At 40.6% G+C, this 13,162-nt stretch overlaps 1 protein-coding gene across 1 annotated transcript; it reads left to right on the top strand.

The window, feature by feature from the left end:
* The first annotated feature begins 8,669 nt into the window (after window positions 1-8,669).
* LOC147881317 (uncharacterized) lies at window positions 8,670-10,296 on the top strand. Its single transcript, XM_087370236.1, has 2 exons — window positions 8,670-8,744; window positions 8,930-10,296. Exon 2 carries the CDS (start codon window positions 9,012-9,014, stop codon window positions 9,738-9,740), a length of 729 nt encoding a protein of 242 aa, XP_087226362.1. The 5' UTR covers window positions 8,670-8,744; window positions 8,930-9,011; the 3' UTR covers window positions 9,741-10,296.
* Window positions 10,297-13,162: the final 2,866 nt, after the last annotated feature.

Below are 13,162 nucleotides of genomic sequence, written 5' to 3'. Positions count from 1 at the left end.
GCTTGTTTGACAAATGATAGGTAGTGTTCTTTTTTTCTCCCTCAAGTTGAACTAAGAGGTCGAAGTGGATTTTACTTCTTTGGAAACTTCTTTGCCAGTAGTTTTCTTTCCACTGAACAAAATTGTGCTTGTGCTTGAAGCTGCTTTAAGTGCTTATTGGTCTTCTAGTTAATAGACCTAAAGTCAAGTCTATATCAGAGTATAGGATCATGTGTTTGGAGATGCCTCCATTGAAAGCTTCTTTTTCTGTTGTGGAGTCTTTGCTTGCATGGTTGTCTAAGAGACATTATCCATTTGACACCTAGACCAATGACGAAGGATGCAACAATTCTTGTTTTGCAAGGGATTCTCTTTATGTGTTGAACAAGGTGACAATTGGAAGACGAAGGAAGCCTCTATGCTTTCATTGAAGATGGAATATTTTATAATGATTTAAAAATGCTTTGAGTATTCATCATTTTATTCATTTTCTTAATATTTTATCCTTGTTAAGCACTCCTTTTGATGGTGTGACATCTGAAAAAGGATGGTATTTGGACTTGTTTAATAATGAGCTCTAGAAGCTCCATAAAGTGTATTGTTTCATGAACCTTCGCGGAGCAAAATTTGAAGACGTGGGACAAGTTAAAGTAATAGAGGACGGAAAATTTTATGAGAAGGATATCATCTCTTGCCTTAGCATTCATGTAGCGGGTGATAGGATATATCCAACTTTCTACAAGCATGCTACAATGAAAGTCGTTGGAGATTATACAATGGCATCTAGGGGCTAGAATGTTGACCTAGAGAATCGTGCCAACCACCAAATATTGGATGCTTTTTGTTCTGTAACCATAAAAATAAAAGAAGACACCATAAAGGGCAAATGTATCTAAGAGAAGTATGATAACCAAAGGTGAGGGAACAAGCTTGTGAGTATCAAAAGACACAAAGAAAAAGAAGAAAATACAGACAAGTAGTAAGGTCATAGGGCCAAGTGGGAAGGATACTGGGGCAAGTCAAAAGGAAACAGAGATAGGAGGGATGGTATAGGGGCAAGTCAGCAGAAGCAATGGAGATATGGGGAAAGGATACCAGAGAAGGTGGAGATAGTATATAGACAAGTATTGCAAGTGGTGACTAAAGGACAAACATGGGGGATAGAGAGAGTGGAGATAAAAAGACAGAAATGAGTGAAGGCAAAAAAGAAGCAAGTGCAAAAATCGGGAGTGTTAGGGCAAGGGAGAAAGGAGAGGGTGACACATCTAGAACTTCAGTTACACTATACAAGATACTACACAAACCTATCAACTTTAAGGAAATACAAAAAAATTTAGTAAAAAAGGGCACCAGTATGACAGCTTGGGGAGTATAAACAATGCTTTCCATTTGGACTAGAGTATGAGGTATCGATTCTTGTTATAAATTTCTTCAAAGCACTAGGTCAGTATGTTTATTATGTGTAATACTCAAGCACACACACAAATATATATATACATACATATATATATATATTGATGACATAGAAGATTAGGGTGTTCTATACTTACCAAATCTTGTGTGGCTCTCTTTCTCTCACCCTCTTTTGTTTTCGTTTCCGTTTCCGTTGTTGAATCCCCTAAACTGGTATCAGAGCACGAGTGGTCTAGTTAAGCTCGTGTATGTGTATTGAATACCCTCAACTGGTATCGAAGCACGGGTGGTCTAGTGGAGCTTGTGTGTGGCTCTCCTTCTCACTCTATTATATTTTCGCTTTCCTTATTGAATTCCCTCAACTAGTATCAGAGTGTGGGTGGTCTAGCTAAGACCAAAGCTTACTACTGTAGATCTATGGGAGGAAGGAGGAGCTCTGTGGGTGGTCTTATCTCCATCCTAGGTGTGCAAAGATCTAGAAGGAATCTTTTGAAAAGTGATTTTTAGATCCTTAGAATGCTTTTGTAAAGCTTGAGTGGTTTTGTAGCCAAGAAAGTCGTTTTTTCTTTGTCTATAATGATTTTGAGCTTGTGGGTGAGCCGTTTTGAGTCGTGGGTGTAGCCATTCCCTGGTTTTGGATCCTCTGATTCATTTGGTGAGCAAAAATCTTTGAAAGAGTGGTTTTTGAAACTCTTAAAGTGGTATTTTGAAGCTGTGAGTGGTATTTTGAGCAAAATTTCATTTTTTACTTCTGTGTGACGATTTCTCTAAGAGATTATTTCTCTTGTGAACCACCTCGTGGGTGTTGGCAATCACTATTTTAGGACTCTACTAATTTTATGAGCTCTATAAAATATTTGAAGCAAAGAAAAAGCTTACTACGTGAATCTATGTCAGTCCGTCTCGTGTGCTCATAATTTAAGATTTCACTCGTAAGGCAACTACGAAGCTTCCATCTAGCTTCCGAGTAGCCCGTGTGAAGGAAGGAAGCAAGCATTTTATCATTTTTTGTGCTCTCTGATCTCCTCCTACATCTAGATGCCCGTGGTTTGGACCCACTCCTTCACGCTATCATTTTTCGTTCCATCTATTCTAGTGGATCCAGGATGGCAGGCTAGAACTGTTACTTGCAAAATTCGAGGCAATTTAGTAAAGCATTCGAGGAGTTAGAGATCTCTGTGTACTTGTTTTTCTCCTTGTTGTTGTTGATTTTCTCTCACACAAGTAACACATGGCATTTTTGCTAATGTCTAAGTTACCTAAGGTTTATTTGATGGTAAATTCTAAGGATTGAGTCTCGATTTCACATCCGTCGATTGGCATTTTGGAGTTCCAATAGAAGAGAGATTATTGTAGAATTCTTGCTAAGTCTGATTATGCAGTGACACCCATGTTTTGAGGCATTTCAGGTTCTATTTTCACTAGTGGTCATTATCGTAGGACCATGATTTCTTTTATATACCTTATGCAGATCACTTTGGTTGCAGTCTAAGCCGTGTGCGCTCATTTGTGGTTTGCATTGGATTGGAGTATATGCTTTGCAGGCCATTTGGATGCATTGAGATTCTTGTGGGATGCGTTGATAGGCCCAGATTGAGTTGTGGGATATGCTTTATCGATGGACGTTTAGCACACAGATGGTATTCTATGCTGACGGAAAGCTATGACATATTTCAGTGGATGCACTGGTTGTGCTATGCTCTTTTGGATGAGATATTATTGATGCATATGCCTATGGACGGTGTTTATGCTTGAGGTTTTTTGCCCTTATTGGCATTGGGTTTATCATTGTTTTGTCATTGTAGGTTGACATTTTCTTTTCGGTCAGATTTGCTCATATGGATGCATAGTATCTGCACATGAGTCAGTTGCATTTTGATACTTTGAGCCTTGGAGGTTTGGTGATATTACCTTCCATTCTGGCATACATTTTTTGGTACACCTGGTATTTGGTGTGATTCTTGCAGGTACTAGTATTTGGGATTTTTCTTTATTTGCATCATGGCATTCTCTTCCATGTTTGAAAAAGTTTTTCGGCATTAAAAGTTTGATGGGACAAAATTTTCTCTGTGGAAAGAACAGATAAGAGATGGGCTTATTCAAAATAAGCAGATTAAACCCTTGGAAGGAATTGCATCTATGTCTGAGGATGATTGGAATGAGTTGGATGCATTAGCAAAGTCTATTGTAAGACTTGAAACTATGTGCCACTTCTGAGAAAGAAATTGCCTCTAATAAATTTTACCTCCTGAAGAGGTTGTTTGAGCTGGTCTCCATTGCTTCTCACTTGAATGAATTCAATATAATTTTGAGCCAGCTTTAAGCTCTGAAGTTGAATTTTGATGCAGAGACTAAGGTAATATTCCTCTTATGTTCATTGCCATCCTCATGGAATACCTTTCGTACAACTGTCTGTAACTCTGAACCTGGTGGAGTACTGAAGTTTGATGATGATGTGGGTAGCTTGTTGGCCAAGGAGATTAGACGGAAGTCTATGAATAGCAACAAACAGGATGCAACCTTAAATGTGCAAAGGGGCAGAGCATAGTTCAGGGAGAAGTCCCAAGAAAGAGGGAAGTCTTGTACCAAATCCAGGGTATGGAACATTGAGTGTTACCATTGTGGCAAGAAGAGCCACATGAAAAAGGATTGCTACAAGCTAAAAGGAGAGCAAAAGAATAAGAAAAAGAATGCAAATTGGGATGCAAATAAGAAGAAAGAGAGTCCTAAGGAGAACAAAAGAAAAGTAAAGATCGAGGAAATAAATGCAGTCACTGGTAATAGTGACAATGACATTCTCTTCACACATGTGGACCTCAAATATCGACCAATCTTGATGGAGATTCTAGGTGCGTTTTCGGAGACCACACGATGGTTGTCTAGCACTCGAGCCTTAGCAGCCAGCTCTTCCATAAAAAACTTGGTGTCACTGGCATTCATGTCGAAGCGCATGCCAACAGAAAAGCCGCATATACAGAACAGGACGATGAGTAGCAGATGCCGCATACACGATATTTCCATTCTATGATTTGGTGATTTGTGTCCGAATTATTTCTTCCTAAAACTCTCTTCTTTTGTGCTGCTTGCTATAACCTTCCTCTCAGAAATCTACCCACATTCATTGTTGCTCCACCATGAACTCTCCCTTTGATAATTCCAAGAAATCAAAAGAATTTCTCCGACTCTCGCTCTCTTCTAATGTCGCTCGCTTCCATACATTAATTCAGATGATTCTCTTTTCTTTGTTGAACGTCCTTTTTCTATCCCTCTACTGATCCTCAAAAAATCAAACACTTAATTCTATGTAGACTCAGAAGGACCTTGAAGTCAAGTGTTCTCCTTCTCTGCCACCACCGATGCTCAAACGAATCAAGGATTTTCAGCCTCTCCTGCGCTATTTTAAGATCCACAAAGGCAAATTACAAGTGATGTTGAAAGTTACCTTAATCAAAGGCCACGGTTTTGAGGCAAATGTAGAGCTTTCAAGGCCTAGCGTACGAAGGCAAAGACGACGTGCGCAAGCTCGATTATTTGGACCCAAAATATTTCAAATTAGCAGACCATGAGTAGTGGTGTAATATTTGTTTAAATTTGACGCTTTGCTTTTTGTGCATGGAAAGAAACCATCTTAAGTTAATGATTTGTTTCATATTTGCAATGCCCATGATAGGTTACCCATTCAGCTCATGTATGACGTTTAGGATCACATATTGTCTATCCTAATTCTTTTACAAATCAATTGTCATATTTTGCAGTGACATTTCTTTGCAGCTTTTAGTTACATGGTACACTAGAGACACTCTATTCCACTCCCTCAATTCTACATTTTAGAGATCGGCGAGCCAGTATAGCTTTAAAACCTAGCTATCAAAATACGTTACCACTTCTTAGGATGCCCTTCATTGTTGCAATCGACGAGTGCTCCTACAGGTCGAGCAAGGTGACAAAGTTGATACGCTAAGGTAATATGTTCGGAACATCTAAAGGGCAAAATTGTTCAGTAGCTTAAGGTGGTATTGTCAAAGGATAATTAAGGCGGTATTGTCAAAGGATAAAGAACGTATTTTTCATGATAATTAGAAGCTCGACATTCACCAAAAATAGCAACTAGGGCTCACATTATACAATTAAGCATGTATCACACTTTTTTTGTGCAGGAGAAAATCCCAGCCAAGCTTAAAGCATTTATCCCTCATTTTTATTGACCCTCCTTAATTTTTTTTCTATTTCTATCTCGAAACTGCAACCTGACTGCTGCAATCTCTAACACCGCATTGTGATATTGAGAGTGTGTAAGACTTGCAAGACGAACATGAACATCAATGAGAGAAAGAAGCAGCTATTCACAAATGACTACAATGTTATATTAATCATATTAAACATTAACTTCAAAGACATACACGTCTGTGGTGACTACATACTTTAAAAATATAGAAAATGATCTCACGACCAATGAAAGATAAGCCTACATGGTCCACATAATAAGTTGCTTCATGTCATGGACGTGAGAGAGTAGTCCTCCAATAGAAACTTAGATAGTTATATTATTAAGAGGCAAAGCACTCATTTTGGACTTCTCGAAGTGAGCTCAAAGGAAGGCGCTACACCAACAAAGGCCAGTGCTAGCCATCCACCCTCTCTCTCTCTCTCTCTCTCTCTCTCTCTCTCTCTCTCTCTCCCCCCCCTAACCCATTAAGTTTAAAATTGAAATAATGTTTGCCTACTAGCCCTTCATTGATTTATGTGCCATGTAAATAAGTTTATTTATTTTTTTAATGTATATGCTTATCTTTTATGTTTAAACTCCATCAACCTAGGTGCCATGTATATATGTATCTACACTAAGAGACATACAAAGAACGATAATGTGTGTGTGTGCACGCGCACGCCTGTAACACACATATAGATGCACACGCAACTTAACCCTTGCTTTTTGGGTTTTCATTGTAGGTACTCCCATGTAATCATCGTTGGTTCACCAACCCTTAGCACACCATTAACTCTCATTGCCTCCTTCATTACATCAGGTTGGTGATGTTTATCTCTTTTTCTTTTTGTGTTATAAGGTTTTCTTATGCATACAAACACACACACACATGTGTTTCAATTGAATTAAATGTGGCCACTAATCGATATGAAAAAAAAGGTGTGTGCCTACTAGCCCTCCATTAAATTCAGTGGCATGTATATGTTTTATCTTTATATTTATAGTTCATAGATATAGGTGGAATACAAGCATTGCCATTGCAAAGGGTTGGATTGCACACTTGCGGCATCATGAAAATGGGACCCAAACCTATCATAGACGGGTTTAACTACTCATGTTATCAAAGAGAGAACTCACAAGGTCATGCAAGCCATTCCTTATTCATGTATTTGTTGGGCTTCAATTGCCAAAAATCACTGGTCTTTATCCATCATGAATAATAAAAACATTAACCATGATTTTTAGAGGCACGATCAAGTCTTATGGACCGCATGTACAAGTCTTATGGACTGGATGTCGAGTCGAGTCTCTAACATTTTTTTAGTTTTTTTTCTACATCCCTTAAGAAAATGCTAAAATTAGATTTAATTCTAAATTAGTAAGTATGTCACCAAGATGTTGAAAAAATGGAAATTCCTAATAATTAGTTGTGGGGCGAAAGGAAGATGGCAAGGCCTTAAACTTACTTAAAGGGATAAAGGGGGGAGGAAAGGAGTTTCAATTAACGAATAATGGACGTAGGGGGCATTAAAGAAGGAGCCAAGTGAGGTGAGGTTGGAGAGGGGAGGAGGGACCACTTGTGAAGGGGGCATTATAGAGGAAGGGACATGGAGGGACGCTATACTACTCTATAGCTTAGTGGTGGAGCTCAAGTATGTGAAATAAAAGATTATGAGTTTTGAGTCTCCTCTTGAATTTTAAATATAATATGCACCCCTCTTAGACATAAGCTTTAAAGATTAACCTATGCAAAAAATATATTAAACCATGGACAAACATAGATTACTTAGCCTCCATTGGCCAAAACAAATAGGAATAAAGAGCGAGTATGTCCCCATAGCAACTATACGACATCCGATTCAATCAATAAATGCATGCAACAAGATGCAAGCTTATCAAGAATACAATCAGATAAGTTTCTCATTATGTGCTCTAATATTGAACAATGTTATTCCAAATCAAGGATATAAGTCGGTCAAATTGACTGACAACCATCAATGCAACTAATAATGCACTTGAGCCAAGTGTAAACATTGTACAAGCAAGCCTAGGCTTGCATTTTAAAATCGTATTCACCCTATAATGGCAATTATTTTTATAGCCATCTCATTGACATCAAAAACAACTAAGCGATATATAGAGAGCAACGTTGATGTTGCAAATTGAGACAAACAATCGTGTAAGTTTCAATAAATACACGACATAAGGATATTATTCAATTTAGATCTCCAACATCTATTTAAGATCTATCTTTCTTAAGTGCCATCAAAATTGTAGATTTCAACTATGCATTTGAGTTTCCAATTCAAACTTTGTAATGTGATAGACAAGAAAATTAAAATTAAAAACATGTTATGGGTAGATCCAGTCATGCACTTTCAAGTTTATAGTTTATAAGTAATAGGCAAGAGAATTAAGATAAAAAGCATATTACGAAAAATCTCCGAGGAGTGTACAAAGTCCTGGTCATGCACTTTCAAGTTTACAATTTATAAGTGATAAGCAAGAGAACTAAGATAAAAAGCATATCATGGGCAAATCTCCAAGGAGTGTACAAAGTCCTGAGTTGATGAAAGATGCCATGAGAAGCACAATACTCCTAGTGAGTTGATGAAAGATGCCATGAGAAGCACAATACTCCTAGTTATTGGGGAATGTGACCTCTCGTCAACTCCACATAGCCTCATCTCATTGGCTAGTCCTTCACATGTTTAGCATGACTAAATTTTTTTACGGTACTTTCTCTTGATTAACATGAGTGTATCAATGCATGTTGCAATATTTTAGTCATTCATCACGAGGTTAAGAAAAAATATGGTTCAAATCTTTTTTTGACCTAAAATATATATAGCCAAAACTGTGGCGATGAGTTTTTCTAGTTTAGTTTTTCCGTCGCCAGCCATGGGCGGGCATCACGCGGTGCTATCGTGAGTTCCAAAGCACAAACAATTTGCTATGCGTGAGCCTCACACTTTGCCGCTTTCACAAGCTATGCCATTTGCCTTCGGCCTCTTTACTTCTCTGCCACACCTACCTTGCGTTTTCCCGTTCTTGAATTATGCCAGGAGACCACCGCTTGCTCACTTTGTTGGCCAGCAGTCCTTCTGTCTACCGCCCCGCTCAATCATCGACTTGCCAGAAACGTGTACGTATATATATTGTGAGTCTTGTTCGCCATAGCTGTTTGTTTTCTTCCTCTCTTGATCACCGTTTCTATGCCAATCAAAGCGCAACTTGCACTGAAATACGCAGGCCTTTAGAAGCTTCTTTTCTATTCTAAGTTCAACACTCGACTTCCCCAGAAATGCGCCGTCCTGCGTTCTGTGGCAGTGGCGTTGATGCTCAGTGTGTGACTAGCCCTCTCGACTGCTTGGATCATCCTCGCATCAAAGCAGCTGCTTGGGCCTGGTATATGCACGGAAAGCATACTGAGAACACGGCTGGCAGACCCATGTCGCCTAGGAGAGTTGCCGAAGTTCCAGAATCTCGCTTCAAAGCGGAAGCTGCCCAGAAAAATTCACTTGGTCCGAATCGGTCTATGAAGTCTTCGATGGCCGGCGGTATGTGGGATTGCGAAAGTAAGCTTTACGATGCATTTGAGCTTCAAGATTTAGAACAACGGCTGGATCGAAGCTTTGACAGACCCGAGGACGAAGGGCGTAAATTATGTGGTGTCTTGGATCCAGATGTTCCATTAGAGCGACTAGCAAGTTTACGGACTTTCTCAATGCCTCACAACTCGTCCGCCCGTTCGGCAGATGATTCGAGTGCACGAAAGCTTTCGTCAGGGAAAAAAGCAGGGTTACGATCATCGCTTTGGGGCCTCTTCGGCGTTTTGAAGCGAATTCCCGGACCTCAGAGACGGGCCGATCGAACGGAGCTCAGGTCGAAGAAGGAAGAGGAACACACGATGCATCATCACCACCACTATCATCACCATCATCATGTCTTCCACAGAAGCCGGTTTCAAGAGATTGAGTGGGTAACATGTCCCAACGATCAGCCAGAACCGGCTTTTGATGCTTCTTGGGATCCAAGTCCTCTACAGATCACGTGGAAGCCGTCTTTTGACGACCGTTGGAGTCGAGATGAACCTGATTTTCCGAAACGTGGTCCGTGGCCGGCCGGTGCCCTCGAATGAAGCCCTATGCAGCAGCCGATCAGCACGCCAGATCATCTAAAGATCATGATTCAATGCTTGAGTAGAATGTAATACAATCTTGGGCGATGCACATCGCATGATCCAAAGCTTTCCAGGCAAGGTTGATTACATAACTGCATCACGGGTGGACCACAGCTGCAAAGCGAACTGGATTCAGCTTTCTTGTTTCATGGACTCTTTTAGTTTCTAGCTATCATCCGGGGGATTGAATTGCTTTTTTCCTTTGGAAATAATCGGCGCTTGATGTCCCATAGAGCTGATAGGATACTGCTTCACTTGGATCTTGAAAAATTACGGAAGAATGCCATTTAAATTATCTATCTTCTTGGTCCCCGTAGCTTGAATTCCCGTTAGTTGGATTGCACGGGAGTGGTGGTTAATGAAAGTGCTTTGTTGCTGTAGTCACGAGCATCTGCTAGAATCCCTGGCCACGTTCGGCTTCTGCAAGGGCTTCCCATTAGTTGGGTTGTACGGGAGTAGATGCAGTGCTTTGCTGTTGAAGTCACGAGCATGATCTGCTGGTATTGCTGGCCGGGTTGGGCTACGGCAAGCTCTTTGTATGTTTGCTCGTCCACTTTGTTGAAGTCACGAGCATGATCTGCTGGTATCGCTGGCCTGGTTGGGCTACGGCAAGCTCTTTGTATGTTTGCTCGTCCACTTCGCTTCCGTGCTGTTACATAATTAGCTCTTTTGTTTCTTCCTCTGTGCTGAGTTGTTGTTTGTGGCACATCATGTAGTAGCTCGACGCTATGCCTCATGTCACCCACGTGGAATACACTTGCATACTCAGTTTCGTTTGAGTAGAAGAGTTTTCCTTCTACTCGCTTGCTCATACATTAAAGACTCAGTCCAATGGAAACGCTAGATTTGGTTTTCAAGCTTGTGCTAACCTTGTTTTGAAGGTACTAAAGACTTAGTCCATGGTGAGTTGTCTAGATGTACCCTAGATTTGGTTTTCAAGCTTGTGCTAACCTTGTTTCGAAGGTACTAAAGAATGGAACTTTAGAGTTCTTAGCTTTGTTACGAAAATTATATTTTTTGATATATCTTTCTTTGGATATTATTACTTTAGGGAAGTAGCAAGCTAAGGGTGTCCACTTTTTGTTCATTCCCCAATCCTTAGGAGGTGGAAAAACAAGCTTTTTAGCACACAAAAATGCAAATCTCACCTACTTTCCTATGGATCTAGTCTTTGAAGTCTTCAGACACAACATCACACATGCTATTGTGCACACAATCGTATAGTCTGATCGAAAATTCGATGCACACACAAAAAATTTATTTGTGTCACACAGCATGGTTCCAGGGTGGTCACACCTTTGTCACGAACAGAGAGTGTCATATTAAATTCTAAATTCCTCACTCATTTTAGATTAAATGTTATTGAAACTTTGTAGGTGGTCTCTTTACATTATGTAGAGCTTAACTTGATTTATTGGTAATTTTTTGAATGATTTATCTAGTTATAAATAATTATTTATAATAAATAAAGTCATAAAATACATGCATTTTAGTAGCACACCATATTTTTTTAGTATTTTGAATAATTAAGCAAATCCAATTCGGTGGAAGGTTAGTAGGCACATAAGGGTGTGTGGTTGAATCATCAAATCCCAAATCCAATGGTTAGATTTAGGAAGATTGAAGTTTAATTTTTACTTTTACTCCTTAGAGGATCAACAAAGAATATTAAAAATAAATCTAGTAATTCTCAAACATGACCAAACATTTCAAAAAAATGTCAATATTTTTAGTCCTCCGCATGATGAATAAGAGGAAAAAATTTTGGTTAAATTTGAGTAAGGGAAACATACGATATGGCCTCCAAGAGTGAAATCTCCCTTTTGTGAGGAAAAAAGAGCCACCCAAGCCTAATACCAAGACAAGGTAGGCTTGGTATTAGGCTTGGTGAGGTAGGCTAAGAGCATCACCAACCCTAGTGGCAAGCCTTTGGAGTGTGCATGCTGTCCATGCGGAAGGCTGAGTCATCTATTTTTGCCTTGCAACCATGCCACGTTGTTAGACCGCGTGGTGCCATGTCATCAAGGAGATGTGACATCACTCCTTGCCATGTCACCTTATATTGCCACACGTGTTGTCACATCAGCCACATGTGCCACCTCATCATTCCACATCATAGGAACTCTTGGAGCCATGTCATTACACCTTGCCACCTTGGTATACCTCGTCAACCTTGCCACATCACCAATCCCTCCACCTGAATTTGCCATGTTAATCTACCACCTCATGAATGCCAACTCATCATGCCACATTACATTTCCATGTCATGGAAAAGACTCATATATTCCACACCATATTGCCACATCATGACCATGCATGGTGCCACATCAGCCACATGTATACACATCATGATGTGCGCGAGGCATAGAATACCTCGATCGAGGTTTATGACCGCGATGTGCGAGGCATAGAATACCTCGATCGAGGTTTATGACCTACATGAGGCATAGAATACCTCGATCGAGGTATATGACTGTGGGGCATAGAGTACCTCGATCGAGGATTATGACCTGCGGCATTGAATACCTCGATTGAGATATATGACCTAGGCATAGCATACCTCGATCGAGGTTTATGACCACAATCGAGGTATTTGGAGGTACAAAACTGAAATAAAATCAAACGATGCAAATATTCAAAATTAACGTTGGATTCCAGCTAATTAGTTTCAATCTTAGCACCTTCTCCACCAATAATAATCAAGAGCAATCTAAGAGCAATCTAGTGGATGAGTTGAGGCTCTCTATAAGACACCACGTTTTGGTTCATTTCACCCATTCTTAGACATTCTTACCTCCTCATCACTTTGTCACACCTTCCATCCTACTTTCATTGAGAATGGGTTCTCAAAGCCGTAGAGCTAGTAGACGTGAAAGATGTAGGAACCCTCCCCCAAATCTCATTGACGAGGAGCGCAAGCGGAAGGCTCATGAGTGCAAGAGAGCCTCTAGAGCTAAAGCTCGCGCTGCCACCACCGATCCACCTCCACCTCTACATCCCACCTCCACCTCCACCTCCAACCCCACCCCCACCCCCACCTCCATTGTCCCCCCATCCTCATCCGCTCCCCTACCTCCAGCCTCCGCCCTTCCCCTAGCCACCTACATTTTGGCCTCCACCTCTACATCTTCCCCCTCCACCCTCCCTCCTCCCCCTCCCCCCCTTCCCCTTGGTGCCTCCCTTCCCCCCTCCACCCTACCATCTCCCATTGATCCCCTTGCCCCACCTTGCAGCAGCAATGTTGCTTCACAATGTGACTTGCCAAAGTCAACTATCCGTCGTCGTACTAGCAAGATTGTGCAGTCTTTTTTTAGTGACCTCATGCCAGCTTCGTAGTCTGCTCTTCTCACATCCCTGATTGATCACCCTGACTTAGTAGA

The sequence above is a fragment of the Dipteris shenzhenensis genome, chromosome 31 (assembly GCF_047967505.1).
Source record: "Dipteris shenzhenensis isolate YYH24624 ecotype China chromosome 31, Dip_SZ_1.0, whole genome shotgun sequence".
Classification (NCBI taxonomy): Eukaryota; Viridiplantae; Streptophyta; class Polypodiopsida; order Gleicheniales; family Dipteridaceae; genus Dipteris; species Dipteris shenzhenensis.
The sequence above is the reverse complement of the archived record's forward strand: the minus strand, read 5'-3'. Positions and strand labels throughout refer to the sequence as shown.